This window comes from Triturus cristatus, chromosome 7, assembly GCF_964204655.1.
Source record: "Triturus cristatus chromosome 7, aTriCri1.1, whole genome shotgun sequence".
Classification (NCBI taxonomy): domain Eukaryota; kingdom Metazoa; phylum Chordata; class Amphibia; order Caudata; family Salamandridae; genus Triturus; species Triturus cristatus.
Window position 1 is genome coordinate 1,623,038,137 of NC_140590.1, and position 27,380 is coordinate 1,623,065,516.

At 43.7% G+C, this 27,380-nt stretch overlaps 1 protein-coding gene and 1 long non-coding RNA gene across 2 annotated transcripts in view; both read right to left on the reverse strand.

Moving 5' to 3' along the window:
• Positions 1–21,202, reverse strand: part of FKBP1A (FKBP prolyl isomerase 1A) — a 35,136-nt gene extending 13,934 nt beyond the window's left edge. The window contains exons 1-2 of the mRNA XM_085619578.1: positions 21,048–21,202; positions 20,511–20,558 (exon numbers count right to left, since the gene is read on the reverse strand). Coding sequence (XP_085475704.1) covers positions 20,511–20,558; positions 21,048–21,084 — 85 coding nt within the window. The 5' untranslated portion in view covers positions 21,085–21,202. The remainder of the gene's footprint in view (positions 1–20,510; positions 20,559–21,047) is intronic.
• LOC146812554 (uncharacterized) lies at positions 12,980–13,313 on the reverse strand. Its single transcript, XR_014965951.1, has 2 exons — positions 13,254–13,313; positions 12,980–13,155 (listed from the first exon to the last, which is right to left on the reverse strand). It is a non-coding gene; the product is annotated as an uncharacterized LOC146812554 (long non-coding RNA).
• Positions 21,203–27,380: the final 6,178 nt, after the last annotated feature.

The window sequence follows — 27,380 nt, forward strand, 5'->3', positions numbered from 1 at the left end:
GATGAGGGGCGCATGAAAGCAGTGGCTGCCGCCTGCAGGCTATGGACTCGGATTCATTTTTGGGACCTTGAACTTCTTGTTTATCATTAGACTTGGATTAGAAAAGCAGAAAAGGGACAAGAAAGGAAGAAGAGATGAAGTCAGGAATGAAAAGAACCTACAAGCATGACATAAATCGATGGGAAGTAAAGGCAGGAAGCATGAGGAGGAATGAGTACCAGGCTGCCCTGATCATTTGCACCCCCGGCATTGGGCAGCGCAGGAAGTGGGCTCCTAACTAAAACTTCTCACCCCGCAATTATTTTTATACAATTAATATGAGCATGAAGGGTCTTTTATTCACTGCAGGGACCTGTACCCATGAACATTATTTATAAAATGACGCATGTGAAACAAATACCAAGCCAGTGTGCTCACATTTTTTTTGCTAATTAAAAACATTGACTGAATACTACATGTTTCACTTAATGTGCCAAGAGCCTCGTGAACCCATTGACTCATTTGTCACTCACCTTCAAGCACAAGCAAAGGCCTGTGATTTCCATAAGTGGAGCTGTGAGGAATTCTCGATGGTTCATTTCTTTGTAGGGAGCAAACCCTCATCTTTTTGAACAAAGGTTTTGAAAAATCCTGGGAATCTGAAAGGTATGCTGGTAATGACACAGGCAGTTTATACTGTGGACATTCAGCCAGAAGCGTTTGACCATCACATGCATGATGGGCCATACTTGTTGAAGTTTGTTGTTTGCAAGAGAATCGTTTGTTGAACACGAATGAAAGGAGTGCCATCACTGCAGGTATCGTCTCCCTCTTATGAGTGATCAACTGGTCCTCCAAAGTAACAGCTTCCCTGCAGAGTCAGAACTATTTGATGACAGTCTGAACATTCTGAACTCCAACTCATCAGAACCCTGAGCTTCAGGGATATTGATTAGTTTTGTTTTTCCAAGGACAAGCTCCCACTTTGGCAGTTTATGTTTGGGGGAAGAAAAAAACGTTTGCAGAGCCAGCAGAACAAACATGGCGCCCTCTCCGCAAACTTCAGACTTTGGAGCAACCGTCACAGCTCGGTTGCTCTGAAGGCTTATAGATCCCCAACTGGCAGGCAGGCAGGCAGAGATCTCCCAATGGGGCAGACATTCCTCTGCCAGGGAAATAAAGGTCACACCCTCTTCTGAACTCATTGCCCAGTAGGCTGCCCATGAGTATCTAAATGACCCTGCTAGTTTCCGTGAGCTTTCAGTGGCTGAGATATTTCAAGAAGAAATACACAAGGTGTTCCCAACTATTTAAACTATAGTGATGACATCCCGGTGTTTGGCAAGTCTAAACAAATGCTCTAGTGAACGTCTGTAGTGTCTTAGCTGAAGCAAATCTAACCTTCATCAAGGAGAAGAAGTGCACCTTATGTCAGCTAGTTTTGAAGTTCTTTGGACACGTTTTCTCCATTTGGAATGAAGCCGAACCCTGAGAACATAGGCACTCCTCAATCAACACCAGCTGCTTTCTATAGAGATAGATATAGCTTTATTGTGCGATTAATTAAAATAGTTACAAATTTCACACAGGAATCCCAGATAAACTTACAAAGCTTGAAAAAGATGTCCAAAGTTCCCCTCCCCAGACGCAATATCTCATTCCAATATGAACAACCATGCCCACCCCAATGATATACCCCTCCCTATTCACGCTTGCCACCATATTCAGCCTTCTGAGAGACTCATCCCAGCCACAGACTTGGTGTGGTAGCTAAGCAAGTATGATCTGTAGTGTCAACACTGATAGAGTCTTCAGCACTCAAGTGCTGACACTGGTGTGGTTATGTGCACTCCACAGAGCGCTGGTTGCGAAGGATTTGGATGGGTTCCAGTCGCAATGAAAAGAGCTGCTGAAGGAAGCAGAAACTGTTCCACACCCCTTGACTCCATGAGCACGATGGTACAAAGATACCAGATATCTCACCTGCTTACTGTAATTAGTTGAAGTTGAATTTAACATCTGTATGTGTTTAAGCTAGTGTTACAGTAGACAGTACAAACAGGTGCAAATGGACACACCAAGGCCACTGGTGAAGAGCCTTTTCAAAGCTCAAGAAAGCATGCTGCACAAACATGAAATGTGAGAAGAGTCACCCTGACTGAAAACAAGGCTGGCAGCTGTAAACCATCCACAGGTGTGGATCTGCCACCCTCGCCACCACGAGAGGTGCCAAAGTGTCTTACAGTCTGAGCGCAGAGGACTTGCAAAACCCTCTTTTGAATTACATTTTTGAAGAACAATTATCTGGAGAAAACCACAACAGCCTTGTCAAAAACAGATTTTGTCTAGAACATAAAGCATACTCATGTACCTTCCACCCCCCCCCCCCCCCCCCCCCCCCGGTGCCAGTTGCCCAGATCCCTGCAATCATAGCCCAGATGTAGGATGTGTCCAGAGAATACACATATACAAGAGAACTTGGGAGTCCCTGCTGACCTCTGGGGGATACACATGTTGGGCCAGACTGTCAAGCGACCCCAAGACTTTGAATCTCTTCAATGGTCCAGTTTCATTGCCTAACCCTGGCACTGAACCACCAGTGAAAGCTCCCTGGTTCAGTAGACACATTCACCGTGGAGAGCAGCAGATAACCCGGCTTTATCCTATTGATGTGCTGACCCTGGAGCCTGTACTTGCACATGTCCTGTTTGCGGTGACCTTCTGGAGTCACGACTCTGCCTTTCCTGTGTGCTTTGACATGTCAGCATATAATAATAATAATAATCCACATTTGTAAAGCGCGAACAATCACCCGTAAGCGCGAACAATCACCCGTAAGGGTCTCTAGGCGCTGGGGGACGTTGGGAAGATTAAGCAAGCTAATGCCCAGTCACATGGTGCTGGGCTAATCTGGCGCCGGGGATCGAACCTTGATACCCAGATTCCGGAGTCAGTCGCCCTGGCCGCAGCGCTACACCTCTTCCCAATAAAGGACTCATCTCTTGATTAACACAGAAACTTTTCTTTCACCAGTTGGCTCAATGGAAGGGCCATCAACGCTTGAGGCCAGCCCCATGATGAGCACTGAAATTCATTTTATTCTCAGAGTGGTTCAAATGGGAGCCTTCAGCACTTTGCGCCTATCTCTTGATTAGCACCAATAGCCTCATTTAAAATGTGGACGGTAACAGGAGTTTCGCACAACAATGGTGGATGTCCCACCCACGTAGAGCATCGGGAAAGGCGTTGGTCTTGGTGGCAGAGCAATATCGCGATCTTCAAGTACACTGTTGGTTGGCCTGACATGACAGGAAGTTCATCGGAGGTGTCTCCCATTGAAGATGGTCCCTTCAATGCCATTGTTGCCTGCATCCCTTCTGTTCAGGGTGGCATTGAAACCATGGTGGCCCCATTCGGCCAAATCCTTCCAATGTCGCACTGGCAGTGGACAAAATCTCCCAGTACTCGTCGAGACGAGAACCTTATCTGGGGGCCTCCTTCAGGAATCACTTTTACATCATGTAATCATGGCGTGGTGGAACTGCCACTAGAGGTTATTTCCCCCCGAAGTGGGTACCACCAGGAGGTAGGTGGGATCAGTTTTGGTGAGAAAACATATGCAGCAAGTGCATTCTACTGTCGTTTTGGCAGCTTGTCCACCGCAAGTGGACTGCCTCATCCTGTTATTTTATTTACCTTTGAATGTTGGGTTAATGTTTCATGCTGTTTGTCACACTCAACTGCAATGCTGCAGCATTTCCTTCCCCATATGTTGTTGAGAATCACAGATGTACAAGAATATCACAAGAGGAAAGTTTTGTCTGTTTTTTGTACTAATATGTGCTTCTCCAACACACTGCCTCAAGAGAAGGCACTTGTGCAAGAAATTGGGCCTGAAGCTGGAATAAAGGTGTGGTTAGTTTTGATATTCCAACTCAATAAGAAGTCAGTAAATGCAGTTTTGTGCCCGACTGGCTGCCATCAATTTTGAAACCTGCATAGTTCTTGATTGAAGTTTAAGCCAAGTCCATTTTCCACCAACTGGATACATATGTAGGTAAGTATACCAGTGTATGAAACCATATTGTTAAACTACAGTCGAGAGAGGCAGCAGTCTTCATTTGAGCTGTGGCTGTACCCCCACAAGGTCAACACCAACAGTCTAGTTCTCAATAAGTAAACTGGTTTATCTGAGGAAACCCGAGCTTACCTTTGATAGCTTGCCATTGATAGCTTGCCACAAGCAACAAGTCCTACTTCTTCTCAATCTCGGACAATGAAAGTCGCAATCTTCCTCGATTTATACAGTCATTGTGACTGATATCTGCCATTTGACACAGATGTCGTTTGCACATTTCTTTCTGGAACTGTGAAAGTGTCAAGTCATTCGACTAATGATATAGATAGAACACCTGATGCTACATTAGTCTGGGACAAGTGTCTACTTTTCACCATGTCATGCTCAAATAAGAAAAAATAGACATATAGCCCAAACAGTGTGGTCTGAATTGAAGTCTTTTTACCTTATATGTTCATAAGGAAATGTCTGGGCTGCACACTTCGATGCACAATCAATGTCAGACATTCCTAAACATAAGATAAGATTTAGTGTGTAAGGACTGCTACTTTATCACTTGTCAGGAGGGGTCCTTTGCCCAGATTATCGCACAAGATTCTGCCAGAGACGGTCTCACCTATTGCCAGTGCACTTCACAGATGCTACATCTTGCCTGATGCAAATAAAGACGAGTTCTGGGGTAAGTCTGCTACTGCAGTTTGCGTTTGCCCTTCGCATGGAACACTGTTTTCACGCCTCCGCCGAGAAAGACTGTGCTTGCAGTCAACAAGGTATGCAGTGCCCCTCTTCTTCCTAAGAAGCTCTAGGCTGCAAGTTGCTCTACCTTTCATGATCTCTTAGTATAGCGCATAGAAGTAGATTTTAGGCTGCTAGGTTCTAGAGTAAATTTTAACCATGTGAGAAATGTTCATTTAATTTTCATTATTTATAACGTGCCTTCTTTCTGTTTTTATAATATTCTGTGCAGTTTTTTTTTTAGACTTACTGAGAAAAAGGATATTCCTGTCATAATAAATACTTTTACTTAAAAGTGTTAATTCTTCTTAGTCCCGTGTGTGGTCTTGTGAACAACGAAAAAGGTTTGTTACCGTTACCACGGTGCCCTTGATCCCTTCCTAGGGATTGTTAGTAACCCACAACCAATAACTGTTTCAACAGCACATTGAGTAGTGTTCTGCGGGGGCTACAATAATCTGTCTTTCACATTAATCGTTGGTGTATTGAACAGAGTTCAACCATGTCACCCGTGGGTGGAAAAGCAAAACATGTCGAACTATGCCACGGTCGTTGTTTAAGCAACAGTATATTTAATCTGCATGGGTGTTTTATTTATCATAAATGCTTTCTTTAGAGGGGACTTTAATCAGTGCCATTTGATCACCCGGTACAGGAGGAGGTTTGGAAAGCTCAACTTGTGAAAGGCTTTAAGAACGGCAACACAGACTAGTTATTTATTCTTATGGAATTATTCCGCCCTCCTGGAGAGGGAGTATTGTGGTGCCATTATATAACAAGCATTAAAAATGCAACAGGTCTCGCCTTTTATTAAGTTAAAGCCATTTGCTTTGCTATACAATACCATTAGCAAAGCAAATGGCTTTAACTTAATCAAAGGCAAGACCTATTGCATTTTCAATGCTAGTTTTTATTTAGCCATCCTGCACAGCACTTGGGGATGCTGTAAAGGATGGTTAGAAACCAATAGGTCTCGAAGAGGAGACCTATTGGCTTTTCCAATGCTTTAATGGGCGCCATGAGACATTGGTGGCTATGAAGGTTTAGGAGTATCATCAGTTTTACAAATGAAGTGATTCTTACTCTAGACGCAATGCAGTCATTTTTGGGCACTAGCAGAGAGTCTAATTCGACCGAAGAAAAAAAGACGCGGAAAAGTATAAAAAAGTTTTAATGTAGGTAATCAGATATCTACTTCTTTAAACAATTGCATGCATTAAACGGCAATCTACGTGTTCTGCTGTAATATGCAGTGACTACTAGGAGATTTAAGCGTTACTTCTCATGGAAGCACCAGTTCTACTCAGTACTAAGCATGCAGACTCAGTCCTAGGATGATTACTCAATCAAAAATGAAATTAGACCCCTTTGGACAGTTACCATCAGTCTCTGATACAGCAGGCCCAATCAATCACATTTATAAAGCGCGCTACTCACCCGTGAGGGTCTCAAGGCGCTGGGGGGGGGGGGGGTGTCAGTGCTCAAAGAGCCAGGTCTTAAGCTGCCTCCTGAAGGAGAGGTGGTCAGGTATGGTGCGAAGGTTGCTGGGCAGAGAGTTCCAGGTCTTTGCTGCCAGGAAAGAGAAGGATCTTCCTCTGGCGGCGGCTTTGCGGATGCGAGGTACAGCTGCCAGGGCATGTCCGGTCGAGCGTAGGGTGCGCGGAGGAGTGTAGAAGGAGACGCGGTGGTTGATGAGTTTTGGTCCGAGGTTGTGAAGGGCTTTGTGTGCGTGAGTGAGGAGTCTGAAGGTGATCCTCTTGCTGATTGGGAGCCAGTGAAGTTTCTTCAAGTGTCCGGAGATGTGGTGGTGGCGGGGTACGTGCTGCAGCGCTCTGGATCCGTTGAAGTTTCCTCTGCAGCTTGATGGTGATGCCGGCGTACAGAGTGTTCCCGTAGTCCAAGCAACTGGTGACGAGGGCGTGGGTGACGGTCTTTCTGGTATCGGTGGGGATCCAGCGGAAGATCTTGCGGAGCATGCGGAGGGTGTTGAAGCATGCCGAGGTCACCGAGTTGACCTGTCTGGACATGGAGAGGGATGAGTTCAGGATGAAGCAGAGGTTGCGTGCGTGGTCGGTGGGTTGGGGAGTGCTGCCTAGGGCGGGAGGCCACCAGGAGTCGTCCAAGGCGGAGGGTGTAGGGCCGAGGATGAGAACCTCCGTCTTCTCTGTGTTCAGTTTCAGCCTGCTGTCTGTCATCCAGTTCGCTACTTCCTTCATGCCTTCATGTAGTCTGGTCCTTGCCGAGGTGGGGTTGTTGGTGAGGGATAAGATGAGCTGGGTGTCGTCGGCGTAGGATATGAGGTAGAGTCCGTGTGATCGTGCGATGTTCGCCAGGGGGGGTCATGTAAATGTTGAAGAGGGTGGGGCTGAGGGAGGATCCTTGGGGGACGCCGCAGATGATCTCCGTGGCTGTAGATCTGAAGGGGGGGGGGGCGGACTCTGAGTTCTTCCGGAGAGGAAGGAGATGATCCATTCCAGGGCCTTGCCTCTGATGCCGGCGTTGCTGAGGCGGTGTATCAGGGTACGGTGGCAGACCGCGAAGGCTGCAGAGAGGTCCAGGAGTATGAGGGCCACGGTTTCTCCCTTGTCGGTCAGGGATCTGATGTCGTCCGTGGCTGCGATGAGGGCGGTTTCGGTGCTGTGGTTAGCTCTGAAGCCGAACTGTGTGGGGTCGAGTGAGTCGTTGGTTTCCAAGGCAGTGGTGAGTTGAGCGTTGACGATTTTCTCAATCACTTTGGCGGGGAACGGTAGGAGAGAGATGGGCCGGCAGTTTTTGAGTTCGGTGGGGTCTGCTGTTGGTTTCTTTAAGAGGGCGTTGAGCTCTGCGTGTTTCCAGCTCTCTGGGAAGGTGGCGGAGGTGAGAGATGCGTTGATGACGTCTCGGAGGTGGGGTGCAATGATGTTGTCGGCTTTGTTGTAGATGTGGTGTGGGCAGGGGTCGGATGGGGATCCAGAGCGGAGCGAGTTCATGGCGCGGGTGGTTTCCTCGGTGGTGGTTGGGTTCCAAGTGAGGATGGTGGCATCTGCAACTGGGTTAATATCAGCCTCTTCTGCTTCTGGATAGCTAGGCCTTAGCCCGGACACCGCAGATGGCAACTGTGTACGACGACTGCCAATACAAGTTCAGGTCATGCATTAAGGAGCGACAGCAGCCATTTGATAATTTTATCAGTCAGGTATTTATTACTTGCACATCAATCAATTCAGGCCGTGGTGTTCTATCACTACAACCAGCAGCAAGATTTTGGCACGATTACGATCATTCCAACTACACTGGAAAAAAACTGCAAAGGGGCAGAGACCGAAGTGAACAACTCATTAATCGAATCTTTATTTTGCCGACACCAGGGATCTCTGGTGATACCACCCTTGACCTAATGGGCTTGAAGTTTGTACTCATGATCTGATGTTGCCATCTCTGGCTAAATAATCCCCCTCTTCTGACCACCCAGCGTTTTTTTTTAGCTGGGAGTGTGCTAGATCTCCTCGCCAACATTTGTGTGCCTAGCTGCACGTTGCACATTTTTGGCTGTACCCGACCCAGTTTCAGCCTAATCGGGCTCCTGAAACAGGTCAAGCGGCTCTGTGCCTGCTTTAGACTGCGATTTATGGTCGCTCTTGCAGGGTGCATTGACAGGTTGACACGGTTGCATATACGGTCTTAGCGTGGCTTGAGCTGTGCAAGAAAGCACAACTGGAGCACCTATTTGCCCCTTCTGTACCGATTCTCGGACACGCACAGTGCCCTGCAATATCTGAGGCCATTGTGCAGACGCAATTGCACCTTACCTCCTTCAGAAAGTCATACCTAGATGGCACCTTTATTAGCTATCAACAGGTATTTCAAACATTCTGGTTCCTCTTCTGTACGCCATGACCGATCATTAACTCAGTCGATGCTCACCTCCACGATAATTTTCCTGTCCTCCGAATCCCCCATCCCCGACGTTTGTGGTGCTTGAAGAAATGCTTACAACCCCTTCCCCACACAGACCTATCTTGCGCATTTATGCGTGCATGCAACCGGCAGCTTAGATCCGGATAGCCTCTTCCTGGCAGACTTAGTTGGATGATATCAGTGCGGAAATCAATGAGGAACAGTGGTCCTTTTGCTACACCCAATATCTGGGGATCGCCAACTAAACGGTGCGTGTAATTCATTTTATGAATTACAAAGAACCTATAATACGCCGGCGCGGCTGAGACAGATGGGCCTGGTGGAGGACACGCGCTGTACCATGCGCTGACTTTTTCCATCTGTCTTGGGAGTGCCCCGAGAGCCAGGACTATTGGGTGGAGGCCAACACTACGGGCCATGCTCCGGCCACTGCACCCCTTGTTGCCCTACTAGTCTGTGTTAAAGAGAATCCGCCAGAGGTCTGCAGATAGAAGGCAATGTCACTACTGCTTGCACTGGGGTAGACGGAGGGCCTCAACGAGGAACCGATGGCTGCGTGATGCAGCACTGTGCCAGGAGATGTTGGGAGTTGATGCCCTTTCGCTCTAGGCCCAAAGATATCTGAAGTCCCTTGACAAACTGTCAGGTCACTAGGCAACGATCTGCATAAGATGCCAGACCCAACTTCCACCTCCTCAGACCGATCGTATATTTGCAGGAGGTTCTCCCATGACTGCCTTGCCAATAACCTTTTTTGGACTAAATGCCTTCCTTTAATTGATTTAGCAGGAGCATTGTACTCAGACTTCCTCGTGTGTAGATTTCACTGAGTGGCATGGCTGCCGGATACTTTTTATATTCTTTCTCTCCTGTTCATCTCTTCACTTTTTTCTTCTGCCTCCTCTCCAATGCATTCTGGATATTGTTGGTTTAAATGCTTTTGGCTTCTGTTATGCAGTTTCTTAAAAATACAATTTGTATGGTTGCTATATGTTACTTAAATTAAAAAAATGTTTATAAATCAAGTCTTTATTTCGGCTTATTAAAAAAGTGGTATATGGCAAAACCTTCAACCTAAAATGAATGTTAAGTAAGCACAATGTTCTATACTTAAAACGTTCCCTTCTTTTTGGGAAAAGAAGATGTCAAAGTAAAGCGTGAGAATAAACAACGTGCAGTAAAAATGCCATTGTGTGCTAAAAAATTCCTGTTATGCCACAAAGTCTGGCAATCCATGGCACAATATCCTTCGTTGTCTCTCTGAAAGCAGCCTTCTGTTGCTTGGCTCAGCGTTTTGTAGGGACCACACCAATGAAGCTGTGCCTCTACAAATATATCAATTTTTCGGATAGCAGAGAGCAGGAAATTGAAGCAGAGAACCCACAGTTGAATTAGACCTATTTAGAAGCAGTCGTTGAGTGGAAGGATTCTTTGTATCGTCTTGTAACATTAATATAGTGCTTACTACCTCTATGTTGGGCACTGAAGTGGCTGATTTTGGCCAAAAAGCAAGCCAATGGCATTGAAAACATAATTCGCTCAAGTTCATATATGGATTTCTCCTCACCTGTTGCTCTTACAGATCCCATATTAGCACCACCTTTCATGCCTGGCTCCAGGGCTGTCACAAGTGGGGGGGGGGGGGGGGGGGGTCAGATCTGTATCATGCCCCAACCTTTTCACTTTACATGGACACACTTGCCACTTCTTATGTGGTCCACATTGCTTTAATTTGAATGCCGACAGACAAGTTTTCCTGAAATATTGGTGTTCCTGCTGTTCAAGTAAGAAGGCTCCAACATTGTATTATGGAAATCAAGAAACAGATGGCCACCCACCTGCTCAGCTGAACAACAAAATTAGTGTTTGCTGCTGAGTGAGATTTGCACTGGCTTGCGGGTTGAGTAAACCTAGTTCCTATTGATTTATTTGCATTCTGTCCATCTATTGCTTTTTGCATTCGTCACCCCGAGTGGGACGGGTATGCCCAGACTTTGGTTCCGTGCTCTTCATGCCACTGGAGTCAAGCTATCCTGGCTGATATGGGGTGAAACCCTGAAACCGGTCCTAGGATGCTTGTTTCCCTTCCAGGGAGAAGCTGGCTTGGCAGTTCGGGCTGGACTGTTCCACTTGGGAGCAGGGTCAAGACTGATTTGCATATGGCTGGGTTCAAACTGGAATGGCATTGGGAAGCAAAAAAACGATTGATTTAGCCCAGATCTCTGTACTGGGGTTAATGAATTACATTGTTCTGCATTCTGTCTATCAAGTGTTCTTTTTGCACCTTTCATTTACATTACCACAGTCAAAAGTATTTGGTGTCCAAAAGATGGGACTGTAATTTTGTGTGTGAATAGATTTTTTAACAGTCGTACGGAGCTTTTTGCAAAACCACAGCATAGGCACGATTTTTGCCGAAACATCTGTTTTTGTTCAAAACCGAAGCAGCACGCGGCTATCGGGGTTAACAGATTGGGTAAATTTTCCCTCTTTTAAACATCCACGTAGAATCGTCATGAAAGGAACTAATGAGGCACATCCTTTAAAACAAGTCTGCTTTAAAAGATGTACATGTTGAGATCTACAGCCTACCCCCTTTTTTCACATCGTGTATAACATAATTCTGCCTTGCTTTGCCATCTCTTGCACAAACACGTAGGTAATTTGAGCCACCCGTCTAGCTTATAGCAATACCTTTCCTCCAGTTTAGACAAGCACCTTATTCAGAAAGAGCCAGTCTAACCACACATGTAGATCACAAGTTCAACCAGCTCATCGCCCATGAAATCTTTACACTTGCTGCATCAACGGGGAAGACCGCGGTCGCCGTTCACTGAGCCCTCTATGACTGATCAAAAATCATAAATCCTCATTCACGCAATTTGCGTTCAAGCAATGCCATAAACTGTACATGCACACCTTACCTTCAGAAGCACATGTAAGGCAATACATCTTCAGCCCTTGCAATTAGATTTTCCCCTGCAGCTTACAGAGAATTTTTGTTCAGGCAACAGATCAAGACACAGCTGTTCGCTAACAAGCCTCATTTGGTACATGTGTACATTCAAAATAAAATGGAGCTGCCAGCTTCTGAAGTAAAGTCTGATCAAGGTCACCCCTACTCAGTACTCCGAGTGATGACAAATTACTCAAAACAAGAAGAAGATTTGCCTAATGAAATAGAGGACCTCTTCCTTTCCACTCTGTGGAACGATGAGACTAGCGGTTACACGGACCCTATAGGAATGAACAATTAATGCAAGACCCTACAACAGAATGCACTGTATTAGGGCCCCCTTCTATTATCAGAAGACTACAGCAAATTGCTTCCAAGAAACGGATGCAGTGGATATGCCTACTCTCACATGCCGATTAAGGCATTACACCACCACGACACACTGGTCTGGCCATTCAGTTACTGCCTTTTGGAAGATCTTGGAACAGAATGTCAGTTCACTGGGTAGTTAGCAAACCTTGTCTCTGAAAACTGCCAGCATTACACTTATACGAAACATGGATCAGAAGACTGTTTGAGGCACAACAAGTTCTACTTTGGGTTTGGAACCAAAGTGTCATCCAGAACCATAGCAGGTGGCGCGCAAAAAAGATTTTGGGCATCAATTGCTAAACCATTGAATCCAGTAGCACCCAACATAAGCATTAGCACCAGAGGACACAGGTAATGCCAAATCACCAAGGTTTAGTTAGTAACGACGAAGGCCACATTCCTGGTCCACCACTCAGTCAAGGACCCAGAAGCACTCTACAGGATTATAAATAGGGGTAGGCAGAACTCGCTGGGTTTAAAACTACAGAATTCCACACACATACATAACAGGCATTGGCATAGCCAACAGGTCTCGCCTTTTGGACCATATAAGTGTTTAGCCAGAGATATTTACTTTATCTAGGTCTTTAAGCTGTGCTTTACAGAAGTCTGCTAGCAAGACAAGCTTGGGTTTTGACTCAAAAGGCAGCAAGGCCAAGTCAAAGTAATCAAAAATAGAACAAAGGAAGGTGCCAATGCTGCACTACACTTTCAGACAAATTTAAACAAATGAACTGACTTAAACAAATCCATTTTGTCCATTTTATGGTTGATTTTAATCAAAAATATTTTATGCAATTTTTCTTATTATTTTGCACGGTTGTATTTAGAATGATTCAGTGATATACACAAAAAAATCAGAGGAAACACATACAAAAATACATTTCAAATATTTACATTACATAAACACGTAAAATGTCCACACAACTAGCATACCTCAAGCAATCAGACAATAGACAACATTCAATTGGCAATTTACATTTATATACAAAAAGCAAAACATCAATGAATAACACTTGTACTGTTAGAAAAACCTATTTTAAAGAGTTTTTTCTATGTTGAAGGCGAAGACAAGTCAGAGATAGGTCTACGCGTTTCGAATCCCTTCACCGGGGATTCTCATCAGGACCAAAACTTTCTGGGGAACAAAAACATACAGAACTGAATTAGACCATTGGCCCTTCCAGTGGGAGTTTATTTGAAAGAAGGTTGCTAATTTTCAATTCGGAGTCTTACCTACACTTTGCGGTGGCACACCCACGAGTTAAAATGGATGGTGGTTAGCCTTCGAAAGAACGCATCTATAAGCGGCAGAATAGAGAAAACAGTGTTTTAGAGTAGGAAAAAAGGCAGAAAGAACAGCCTACGTCTACCCTAATGGCTGATGGCTAATGTGACGGCTGATTCGTGGGACAAACTTACAGTTGTCTGAGGTCTCTCATATAAACGTCCGTGGTTCCTCACTCAGCCTGGGCGACAATGGCTTGTACTGTCTTGGGGCAGTCGAGAGCAGCGAGTCGGTGTTTATTCGGCCGAAAACTGCATCAAAAGCAGAAACATATTCAGTGGGCAATTGTATTCCGAAATGTTGAGTCGGAAACTCGAACGCACGCTCACAGCCTCCAGCGAGGACGAAATACCTTTTTATTCTTCTTCTTTGGAAGCGCCCTTGGATCCCAGCTACACCGTGCACGAGGACCGGTGTTTGAGCGCTGCAACAATCGCCATTTTGTAGTTCTTGGACGATAACGAATCACAAGTCAGTGCTTCAGGGGGTTATGGGACTTGTAGTTCGGCCGCAATTTTTTCTTATGCCAATGAGGAAAAACATATTGCCACACTTTTTGGAGGGCAGATGGTGGAAGTCAATTCAAGCGAAGACAAGTGGATGTTCCGGTCTTTTCATTGTGCGGTAGCGTTTTACCTAATTATTCGTAATTACAGCACAGTGAATGGCGTTCTGATCCAGCAGACAAGGGTTATATCAATTAATACAGATGCGGCCGTGTATGGAACGTAGCTGTACTGCTAATGGATAGTGTCGGTCCATCGGGCGTGTTCGAGACAAGAACCTAGTTGGTGACGGCCATACCTGGCTGACTGGAGAGACAGGTCGCCGATGGTATTGTTACAGATTAAAAATCTCGGATAGCTCATTCAGACCAGCCACTGATGTATTAAACTTAATGATGAGCATCGCTTCTCTCTTCACTAATTTGGCGTCAAGGTCGCCACCTCGGTCATCCTGTGTGACTTTTGAGATTACAGTCCATCTCACGTCTCTTTCAGTGTGATTTTTGTTAAGCCAATGGTTCACCAACGGGGCATTAGGCACGTTCTTGCGTATCCTTGATTTGTGTTGTTGTATCCTTGTCCTTATCTCCTGGTTTGTTTTCCCAATATACAGTTTGTCGCATGGGCACAATATTCCGTAAACTACAAACTTTGTTTTGCAGTTTGAGAAGGAGTCATGTTTCCAATAGACCCCCTTGTGGGTAAAGAAATTCCCTTCGATTGTGGAATCGCAACAGACACATGTCCCACATTTGTGATGTCCTTGTATTGGAGGCAAATTCAGAAGACTTCTTAGATCCTGACTTTTGGTTTTTGGCAGTGCAGCTCGGACTAGCTGGTTGGCTATGCTCTTATCTTTTTTAAAGGCAAATAGCGGGGTCTCTTTGAGTGACACATCAAGATCTTTAATCAAATGCCAACTTTGAGAGATGGTCTTTTTGAGCCAGTTAGACGTTGGGCCATAGGTTGATACACATACAATCCTGTTGGTTTTGGATTTGACCTTTCTCTCCAGAAGTGCTTCGTGTGGGGTCCACCAAGCACGTTTGAGTGCTTTCTTTAGAAGTTTTTTGGGGTATCCTCTCCGGAGTAAGTTGTTCTTTAAATTTTCGGCATGGTGTAGGTATTCATCTTTGAAGCTACAATTTCGGCGAATTCGCAAGAATTGGCCGCACGGCAGGTTATCTTTTAGGCTGCGTGGGTGATTGCTTGAGTAGTGTAATGCTTTGTTCCTGTCCGTTTTCTTCTTGTAGAGTGTAGTTACTAGACTGCCGTTGCTAGGGTAAATTTCCACGTCTAGAAAAGGGATCTTATATTTGGAAAAGTTCAAGCTGAATTTTATGTCAGATGTTCTATTGTTTAACCAATTGACAAACTCATGGAGTTGCATTTTATCACCAGTCCATGTTAGAAACACATCGTCGATGTATCAGACCCAGTTCGTAATGTAGATTGTAAAAGGGTTGTTGTTATAGACGAATTGATCCTCATACTTAGACATGAACAAGACTGCCAGCTCTGGGGCAAAAGGACACCCCATCGCAACACCTTTGGTTTGTAGAAAAAAATCATCTTTGAAACAAAAGTAGTTGTTCTTAAGGGCAAATGTGGCTAGTTCCATAATGAAATTCGTCGGGACCTTTTCAGGTTTAGGTCTACTGTTGAGGAATGACTCCAGGACTGCCAGACCCTCATCTTGTGGGATCTCCGTATAGAGTGAAGTGACATCCAATGTTGCAAGGAGATGGACATTTTCTTCAAAAACCATAGCGTTAAGTTTGGCCAAAAAATCTGTGGTGTCTTGTATATATGATTTAACGTCCTTCATAAAAGGTTTGAGAAAAAAGTCAACGAATTTGGATTTTTATTCCTTAAAAAATCGTATTCCTTTTTTCCAAGGAATCCTTGATCAAAACCTTTTTGTAGAATGTTAAAAAGTTTGCCTTGCATTTCAACGGTGGGGTCCTTTGTGAGTTTCCGATAACAATGTACATTGGAGAGTTGTCTCATTACTTCCATGGTATACCGTTCGGTGGCCCAGATGACAATTGAACCACCTTTATCGGCTTGTTTGATCACTATGGACTGGTCGTTCTTAAGTGCGGCCAGCGCTTCTTTTTGCGCTTTCGTTATGTTGGATTTAACGAATCTCTTCCTTTTATTTTCTGCTTCGTTGATAGCTGATAACACAACTTTCTCAAAAAGGATAACCTCCTTAGGTGTTTTAGCTGACGGGGGGCAGAAAGTAGATTTTTTCCTCAGGCCTGTTGTTTCACTGTTCTGTTCGGCAGGGTTATCCGAAAAGAACGTGATTAGACGTATCTTGCGACAAAATTCAATGAATGAATTTTGTCGCAAGATACGTCTAAGGAATACGATTTTTTAAGGAATAAAAATCCAAGGATACCAATCTTTTATGTACTTCCAAAAGTTCATAAGGATCAGAAGAGTCCCCCAGGACGCCCGATAGTCTCGGGGTGCGAATCGTTAAATGAGTCAATATCCAAATTCGTTGACTTTTTTCTCAACCCTTTTATGAAGGACGTTAAATCATATATACAAGACACCACAGATTTTTTGGCCAAACTTAACGCTATGGTTTTTGAAGAAAATGTCCATCTCCTTGCAACATTGGATGTCACTTCACTCTATACGGAGATCCCACAAGATGAGGGTCTGGCAGTCCTGGAGTCATTCCTCAACAGTAGACCTAAACCTGAAAAGGTCCCGACGAATTTCATTATGGAACTAGCCACATTTGCCCTTAAGAACAACTACTTTTGTTTCAAAGATGATTTTTTTCTACAAACCAAAGGTGTTGCGATGGGGTGTCCTTTTGCCCCAGAGCTGGCAGTCTTGTTCATGTCTAAGTATGAGGATCAATTCGTCTATAACAACAACCCTTTTACAATCTACATTACGAACTGGGTCCGATACATCGACGATGTGTTTCTAACATGGACTGGTGATGAAATGCAACTCCATGAGTTTGTCAATTGGTTAAACAATAGAACATCCGACATAAAATTCAGCTTGAACTTTTCCAAATATAAGATCCCTTTTCTAGACGTGGAAATTTACCCTAGCAACGGCAGTCTAGTAACTACACTCTACAAGAAGAAAACGGACAGGAACAAAGCATTACACTACTCAAGCAATCACCCACGCAGCCTAAAAGATAACCTGCCGTACGGCCAATTCTTGCGAATTCGCCGAAATTGTAGCTTCAAAGATGAATACCTACACCATGCCGAAAATTTAAAGAACAACTTACTCCAGAGAGGATACCCCAAAAAACTTCTAAAGAAAGCACTCAAACGTGCTTGGTGGACCCCACGCGAAGCACTTCTGGAGAGAAAGGTCAAATCCAAAACCAACAGGATTGTATGTGTATCAACCTATGGCCCAACGTCTAACTGGCTCAAAAAGACCATCTCTCAAAGTTGGCATTTGATTAAAGATCTTGATGTGTCACTCAAAGAGACCCCGCTATTTGCCTTTAAAAAAGATAAGAGCATAGCCAACCAGCTAGTCCGAGCTGCACTGCCAAAAACCAAAAGTCAGGATCTAAGAAGTCTTCTGAATTTGCCTCCAATACAAGGACATCACAAATGTGGGACATGTGTCTGTTGCGATTCCACAATCGAAGGGAATTTCTTTACCCACAAGGGGGTCCATTGGAAACATGACTCCTTCTCAAACTGCAAAACAAAGTTTGTAGTTTACGGAATATTGTGCCCATGCGACAAACTGTATATTGGGAAAACAAACCAGGAGATAAGGACAAGGATACAACAACACAAATCAAGGATACGCAAGAACGTGCCTAATGCACCGTTGGTGAACCATTGGCTTAACAAAAATCACACTGAAAGAGACGTGAGATGGACTGTAATCTCAAAAGTCACACAGGATGACCGAGGTGGCGACCTTGACGCCAAATTAGTGAAGAGAGAAGCGATGCTCATCATTAAGTTTAATACATCAGTGGCTGGTCTGAATGAGCTATCCGAGATTTTTAATCTGTAACAATACCATCGGCGACCTGTCTCTCCAGTCAGCCAGGTATGGCCGTCACCAACTAGGTTCTTGTCTCGAACACGCCCGATGGACCGACACTATCCATTAGCAGTACAGCTACGTTCCATACACGGCCGCATCTGTATTAATTGATATAACCCTTGTCTGCTGGATCAGAACGCCATTCACTGTGCTGTAATTACGAATAATTAGGTAAAACGCTACCGCACAATGAAAAGACCGGAACATCCACTTGTCTTCGCTTGAATTGACTTCCACCATCTGCCCTCCAAAAAGTGTGGCAATATGTTTTTCCTCATTGGCATAAGAAAAAATTGCGGCCGAACTACAAGTCCCATAACGAATCACAAGTCAGTGCTTCAGGGGGTTATCGTCCAAGAACAACAAAATGGCGATTGTTGCAGCGCTCAAACACCGGTCCTCGTGCACGGTGTAGCTGGGATCCAAGGGCGCTTCCAAAGAAGAAGAATAAAAAGGTATTTCGTCCTCGCAGGAGGCTGTGAGCGTGCGTTCGAGTTTCCGACTCAACATTTCGGAATACAATTGCCCACTGAATATGTTTCTGCTTTTGATGCAGTTTTCGGCCGAATAAACACCGACTCGCTGCTCTCGACTGCCCCAAGACAGTACAAGCCATTGTCGCCCAGGCTGAGTGAGGAACCACGGACGTTTATATGAGAGACCTCAGACAACTGCCTGTAAGTTTGTCCCACTAATCAGCCGTCACATTAGCCATCAGCCATTAGGGTAGACGTAGGCTGTTCTTTCTGCCTTTTTTCCTACTCTAAAACACTGTTTTCTCTATTCTGCCGCTTATAGATGCGTTCTTTCGAAGGCTAACCACCATCCATTTTAACTCGTGGGTGTGCCACCGCAAAGTGTAGGTAAGACTCCGAATTGAAAATTAGCAACCTTCTTTCAAATAAACTCCCACTGGAAGGGCCAATGGTCTAATTCAGTTCTGTATATGTTTTTGTTCCCCAGAAAGTTTTGGTCCTGATGAGAATCCCCGGTGAAGGGATTCGAAACGCGTAGACCTATCTCTGACTTGTCTTCGCCTTCAACATAAAAAAAACTCTTTAAAATAGGTTTTTCTAACAGTACAAGTGTTATTCATTGATGTTTTGCTTTTTGTATATAAATGTAAATTGCCAATTGAATGTTGTCTATTGTCTGATTGCTTGAGGTATGCTAGTTGTGTGGACATTTTACGTGTTTATGTAATGTAAATATTTGAAATGTATTTTTGTATGTGTTTCCTCTGATTTTTTTGTGTATATCACTGAATCATTCTAAATACAACCGTGCAAAATAATAAGAAAAATTGCATAAAATATTTTTGATTAAAATCAACCATAAAATGGACAAAATGGATTTGTTTAAGTCAGTTCATTTGTTTAAATTTGTCTGAAAGTGTAGTGCAGCATTGGCACCTTCCTTTGTTCTATTACAGAAGTCTGCAGCATACTGTAAAGTTATAACAAAGAAGTGTTAGAAGCATTTTTGTTACCGTATATATGACTAAGAAAGTATTATGTACAACTCAACGACCATATTAAAAAAGTATTAACAATAAATAATGTTGTGAGGGTTTTTGTTTGGGTCCTTTTAATGCTGGCAACTTCTATCTGCCAGTCCCAATGGTTGCTTGTTATAGGTTTTTTTTTTTAGGAGGGAGGGCATAAACAGGAGGGTGAAGGTTGGGAAATAGTACCCGTATAACAGTCAGCGAGAGGGAGCTCTTTTTTGGTGGTTACCCAATTTAAGCACAGATGTGAATCCCTCCTGGTGCCAGGCTGGATCAAGAAAGTCTTGCAACAGCTCCTGAGAGTCGACCCCCCCCCCCCCCCCCCCAACAACTCTGCCCTGCCTCCAGCAAATTAAGGAACAAATGAAACGCGCTGACGACAATTCAAACATATGCAAAATCGAGACCTAGGGTAGTCGTTAAGGCTTTTGGTTCATTCAGCTCCAACCTCTTCGGGAGCCTCGTTTTAAGTCAAAGCATAAAATAGTTTGATTCATGCATTCTAAATGCATAGGTATCTATATGGGACGCAGGTTTATTGAGTCACTTCTATTGCAGGTAAGTACCCTAGTTAGGGTGCAATTATACTTCACTAGGAGGAGAGGCATTTCCTTGTAGTCACACATCCGCCAAGGCATCGAGACGTTCTCTCTCCGACACTAATACTGCTCATCTCAGCCTAGGGACTGGGCAAGAGGAACATATTGCCGAAAACCGTGCTGTGTTTTTTGTGAAAAAAAGAAAAAACACACGAGTGGCAGTAAAGCACCGTGTAGGTAGCCACCATATAATATTTTATCACTTATCCTGGGTGTGAGTTCGTGTCAAATGGTTTGGGAAGCACCAAATAAACCTCTAATTTCCAAACCCCATTTCTTGCATAAATGACACAGGAAACTGCAAAATAAAGGACATCTTGAAATTATCGTGCTATGACAGACAGGTGCGAGTCTACAAAGGACACCTCCACTGGACTTTTAACCGGTGTCACTAGATATACTCAACGTACCAATGAATGGTTAAGAGGGCAGTGCTAAGACGGGCAAGTGTTTTTTTTAACGACGAACACGATGTTACATTATTCAAAGTGACACCCACGAATCAAAATTCCCTTCGTAATCGGCACTCACCCTCGTAATGCACTGTGGCGGTCTGCCCCTTCTTCGGAAAGGTCCGTCCTATTTACATAAAAAAAAACACATACAGTGAGGGTGGGGTGAAATGTATCTAAAAGTAAAGAACCAGGGATACATGGGGACATAAAACGATGCTTATGAGCTTGATCAGCAGCCGGGAGGTTCGGGCGGGGCACACGAAGAAGCTAAAAGCAGCAGGAAAGCGAGGAGGGCGATTAAGGAAGACAAATGGATACGGCGGAATTGGCCAGGCTGAAATGGGGAGTGAACGCAATCAGGGCAAGCGATCCTGGCGTTAAAGACGGGGGAAGACACCCATGGCAGAGAAGGGTATCTAAAACCCGACGGACGAGGATTTATGCGCCCCCCACTATGCAGTGTCGGTGGCAATCAAGTCCGTCAACGGATGGGGGTTCAGAACAGCCTTATATGGCGAACTGGATGCACAGAGCGGAACCCCTATGTGGTAGAACGGGGGAAGGCAATAACGTAGAGGGTACCTAGACAGACTTCCCCAGATTACTCTCTCACCGTCCCCGGGGCAAATAGTGTCCACTTGCACTCCCATGATGCTCTCCGAACGTAGAAACCGGGCTGCCTGGGGAAGCGCGCGACAGTCAGCGAGCAAGTAAGGGCGGCAGCAGCAACAACGAATGCCGTGACGTCACTACGTACTGTCGTCGACAACGTCCTGGCGCGTCTCACCGCTGGACCTGCGCGAGACCCCTGCGTGATGACGTAGGAGGGAGCGTTTACTCTGGAATTTCCATTGATGTATTCCTTCCTGCAAATATGTGAAAAGGATGGTTATTCGGGGTCTGCAGGGAGCTGTTCATATTGCATATTCCCCAAGAGCAGCACAGGCAATGTGCATCAAATAATTTTTCCTATTCAATCATTAATTTGAGACCAACGCACCGTTTTCTGTTTTAACCTGTAAAATAAAATAGGATTTTTTTTAAACTGTGCCTACAACTTTAGCTTCCCCTGCGATAAACGCGTACCATTGTTTTACGCTCCCCTTAAGGGCCGGATCACGAGTGGGTCGCTTAATATTGACTAGTGGGAATTACGTGTTTTGTTTTCCGTATGTTATTCCCCACAAAAACATATAGGTGTTATTTATCACACACGATGAATAACGTACCGCGTGGTATCGTAATTCTTCATTTTTTAGGGCGAATATTTTCTGAAAGAAATGGAATTCTGTCCCTCCCGGAAATAGCAGAAATCTGCAGATCAGATAACATACGTAATCCATAGTATTATAGGGAATTTGACCTTCGGGTATCTTTCTACTCACGTTCCTATGTATTCAGCAGCTTCTACTATCTCATGATTATGCAGCCTTTATTAGTCCGCTTTTTAAATATCGGATTTTCGTTTTGCAGTCTGGTACGCGGCATCACTTCATTCTTTCATATTTGATTTAAAAAAAAATGAGTTTCATCCACTGTAAAGATCCATATCGTATTGTTTATAAACCCTCAAACTGGTGAACTAAAAATATATTAAACGTTACAGCTGTTTTCTTTCTAAAGTGGTGGGCACGTACCAATAATAGCAGCCAAATAGTTCCTAAAGATGCGTAGCCATTGTCTCCTCTTTATTTCCGGTTTACCAGGCCCTTGTAAGAATGGAAGTGGTTGCATTACATTGTGTGCAGTGGCCTTAAGATTAGTATAGTAAGTGTAATGATTGAGCGGTCTAGCGCTCTGTCCGGGCTACGACCAGATATGTCACGCTCACGCCGACGGGCGGAGCGTTGTTAAGGTAACAAGTCGCTCTTTCTCTTTAAGAGCGACTTGTTATTCACGTGCTGCCACTTTGGTTTCTCGAGCGTCTTCTCCACGCTCTGTATATGTTTAATATGTCCCGTTCATTCCATGGTTCTCGTTGCGGCTGCCTGTAACTGTTCATTCAGGCAGTTGCTTGGAGAGCTGTTAGATGACCGCTTGTGGGCTGTTTCCTTCTATGCTACGCTACTTCAAATAAACACTTAAACATTTAAGTGCATCTATTGAGAGTATTTCTTCGAACTTTACACTTGGCGACGACGGATTTATTAAGCCCACCGATCGGAAACAAGATTCAACACCTTTTATACGGAAAAGTCACTGTGTATTCACGACGCTGCAGCAACCTCTCGCTTCGATCTCATGAGGGCTAATATTTCACATGACGCTGGATTTGGCACCTCCCCTTTGACGTCGTGACGCTACTCGCGTACACGGCTAGAGGGGTTTCTTCAAGTATTTCCTCCGTTTTGGGCTGCAGTGCACTCCGTATACAAAACGGAAGAGTAGGTTGCCTAGCAACACTACCAAAAAACGTTGTTTCTCAGTTTTCAAGCCGTTTTGCATAGGAACTTCGTCCTGTTTTCAACGCGAAGATGATTTCAAAGGCGGTAAGAGTTGCCCATTCATCGGTGATGGGCACACCATTTATTTAATTAATTTTAACAGAAGTTTTGCAGTTTTTTTTAACCCATATAAGCTAAAAACATAGAAATTTGGGGTTAACAGCATCTATACATTTATTTCTGCCTGTACTTTCAGTGACAGGCACACTTTAAATATATCCAGTTGGGAGTTTGGCATTAACATTCACTATGGCATCAAACAGTCACCTGCTGAACATTTCTGACTTCTTACCTTCACCAGGTAAACCAATTGTTCCCTGGAAACATTGGCTGAATCTATTCCAAAACTACCTGGTTGCCAATTACGCAAATTAATTTGATGCAAAAAGAAAGTTTGCGCTCCTGTATAGTCATTTGGGGTTTGAGGGTCAAAAAGTATTTAACAACCTACCACAAATCCAACCCCCAGCAGGAGCTCAAGAAGGTTGGCATGTGTATTCTGAAGGTTTAGCGAGACTCTCAAGAAAGTTCACAGAAGAACCAAGTATAGATCTTGAACGTTTTAATTTTATGAAGAGAAAGCAACATATAGATGAAACTGTAGAAGATTATATTTCAATTTTGAGACATTTAGCATCCACATGTAACTTTGGAGCCGTATTAGACACATGCCTAAGAGATCAATTTGTGTATCACTGTGCGTCTAAAAAAATACAAGAAAGACTATTAGGGTGTAGAGATCCAACGTTCAGTGAAACAATAGAAATAGCAAAAGGAATAGAAAGGTCCATGATCTCTTCAAAGGTTATCTCTAATCTTCTTTCTTCAAGCCCATCAGTGTCAATAGTTTCAAATGACGATGTTCAAATTTCAGCCAGACACCAGAAACAGGTTTAACAAGGTTCCCTCAGAAAACCTAATAATTTTTGTTTCAGATGTGGATCTCGTAATCACCTAGGCAATAACCCCAGATGTCCAGCCTCATTTAAACGTTGTACAAAATGTGGTAAATTAGGACATTTTATGTCAGTATGCAAATCTGGTAAAAACATTGTTAGAGTAAGTTCAGCTGAAGTCACACCCAACACATGTGCTCAAGATTTGGGTAAGATGCTTCTTACAATTTCAGATGACAACATAGAAGATATTTATATAAAGGGACCATTTTGTCAATCAACTGTATCTGACGTTCCCATTGAGATGATGGCTGACTCAGGTGCACCCATCATGATCATTTCTGATGATTTATTTGAAGAAAAGTACAAATACAGACAACTCTCTCAGTCTGACGTTCATCCTAAAGCATTTGGAGGTCAAAATATTGATATGTCTGGTTATTTTATTGATATTCTTTCATGTTTAGGTAGAAAAATTACAACAAAAATAAATGTAGCTATCAGAGGAAAAAACATAATTGGTTGGAAGGATCTAGCTAGACTAGGTATTATACTTATCCCTGGTGCCGAAAACCCAATTGTCCTTGCAGAACAATCTATCAACTTTATTGAGAGTGAAGTTGAAACCAATGTTGCTAATGTAATCAACAAGTTTAGTGAAGTATTTTGCGATGTCATTGGCAACATAAATAAATTTGAGCACCTGATTAAACTTAAGGAGAATGCATCTCCGGTGGTACACAAAGTAAAGTCTGTCCCTCTTAGTGTCAGGCAGGATCTCAAGATCCTACTTGACAAACTTTGCAAGGAGGGTAATATTACAGCTACTAATTCATCAGAGTGGGTCAGTCCAATTGTTATCGTTAAGAAAAAGACAAACGAGATCCGTTTATGTGTGGACCTTCGCACTCAACAAAAATATTGTTATTGATTGTCATCCTTTACCCAAGGTTCATGATCTTTTAGCAAATCTGGGCAAAGCAAAAATATTTTCACTACTTGACCTTAGATCAGCGTATCACCAAATACCACTTGCCAAAGAGAGCCAAGACCTGACAACTTTTATCACACCTTTTGGCGCATTCAAATATTTGCGCATGCCATTCGGTCTTGCCACTGCGGCAAGTGTATTTCAAAAATTCATGGATACCATTCTCAAGGGCATATCTGGAGTACAAGCATTTCAGGACGATGTTCTCATTTTTGCAGAAACCAATAGGGAGCATAATCTTATTTTAGAGAGAGTGTTGTCTGTGTTTAAAAACGTTGGCATTACTCTTAGGAAGGAGAAGTGCAGATTCATGGTTGACAAATTAGATTACCTAGGCCATAGTATCTCAAAAGATGGCATAAGACCCAAACTCTCTCTTATTTCTGCTATCAGAGATAGTACTCCCCCAAAAAACAAGGACACTCTCCGATCATTCTTGGGACTTTGCGAGTACTACTCTCGGTTCATTCAAGGTTATTCTCTGATAGTTCAGCCACTTAGAGAATTGGTATACAAGGGAAATGTTTTTGTGTGGTCTGAGGAGGCACACAAATCTTTTTGTGAAATCAAAACTTTAATTACCTCTGAACCTATTTTAGCACCTTTCATTTCTGGTCAACCCTGCTATGTGACTGTAGATGCCAGCCAATTAGGTTTAGGTGCTGTCTTGTCACAGCATTTTGAAGGCAAAGAACACACTATTGCTTATGCTTCGAGATCTCTCCTTTCATCAGAAAAAAATTACAGCACAATTGAAAAAGAGGCGCTGGCCTGTACATGGGCAATTGAGAAATACAAAACATTTCTTTGGGGAACTCATTTTTACATTTTTACTGACCATAAGCCCCTTATTTATATGCTAAATGGAAATGGCACAGGCAAGGCTTCAGCTAGATTAGTGAGCATTCTTTCAAAATTGCATGAGTACAATTTCTCCATCAAATATTTACCTGGCGGTAAGAATGGACGGGCAGATTGCCTCTCGAGAATGCCCATTGATGACACTTCATCAAGTATCCATGATGAAGTGGAATGTGTTGTGGCTCTTATTGATGACATTTTAGTTGAGAACTCTTTGGTCACTAAAGGTTCATGGTTGGCCGCACTTTCTGATGACACTGTCCTTCAAATTTTTATGTCTTATATCAAATCAGATTGACCTCATGAAAGAAATCCGCCTGCCAACATTAAACCCTTTTCTCAGGTATCGGATGAATTGTCCATTGTCAATGAATGTTTACTCCGACATGACTCTTTGGTCCCTCCCACACATTTTAGGTATCTTCTGTTTAAGAAGAGTCATGAAGGACATATGGGTGTGTCTGCCACCATTCGTAATCTTAAACAGTTTTATTGGTGGCCTGGTCTGGATTCGCAGGTGAGAACGTGGATTTCAGACGGCAATACCTGTCTTATCTCTGATAAGCATCGGAGGACATTTGAGCCTAACATTCATATGGTCCCATTACCTGATTCGCCCTGGGAAAAGGTTGCTTTAGAGTTTGCGGGTCCATTTGATCTTCTTCCTGCAAGTAAGAGACATCTTTTGGTGTTGATTGATTATTTTTCAAAGTGGGTCTACTTTGATTTTGTGTCCTCTCCTGATACTAACGCTGTCATCAAATTCTTGAGAAGTGTGTTTGATATTGAGGGTCCTCCAAGACAAATTGTAACGGATAATGGAACACATTTCAGGTCTCATCAGATGTTAAAATTTGTGGAGGATTTTCAAATCAAGCATCTTACTGTAGCACTTTATTCTCCTTCCTCTAATGGACTAGTTGAACGCATCAACAGGTTCTTAAAGGAAGGAGTTCAGACTGCTCTGTCTGCTGGTTTACAAGTTGAGGAATTCTTAAAGCAAAAACTGTGGACCTATCATAACACTCCTCACAGTACCACAAACATATCTCCCTTTAAGTTATTACGCAACAGAGTACCAATTTCACATCTGTGTCCCCATTGAGTTAAAGACATTACTAATGCTGATGTTGCTCATCAAGGGAACTTACAGAAAATTCAAGAAGACGTAAAATGTAAACATGATGCTATTTTTTTACATCATCACGATTCTAAACACACCAAAGACATCCCATTTTTTGTTGGTGATTGGGTACTCATTAAAAAACCAAAGAGAGTCAAGAAAGGAGAGTCCAGATTCACACTACCTGTCAAGGTTATTCAAGTGGCAAAAAGTGCTGTTTTATTAAATGAAAGGGGGTGGTGGAATAGGAGAAGTCTTGTTAAAATTACACATGATCAAGCTTTAAAAATTATCTCTACAGGAGGAGCCTAGCGCGCATCCAAGATGGTCGCGTGAGCACAGGGCTCCCCGGACCCTCGCTGCTCCTCGGAATTTATCCTGAATCTATCCTGACCCGGTTGATGGAATCTGGGAGACGAATGCTGGCTGAACACTAAACTCCTTTCGGAAATCAAATCGGACCTGGCAATCCGGAGTTATGGTGGTTTGAACTTTTGAGGCCCACCCTACGGCAGTGCCCGATGCGAGGGTGATCTGTGGAGCCGGGGCGTAGTTGAACAACAACGGCAGCGGAGCTGTGCCAGTGGCCGTCACATCACTTTCGGTTTCACTTTTGGTCTTTGAGGGGCTG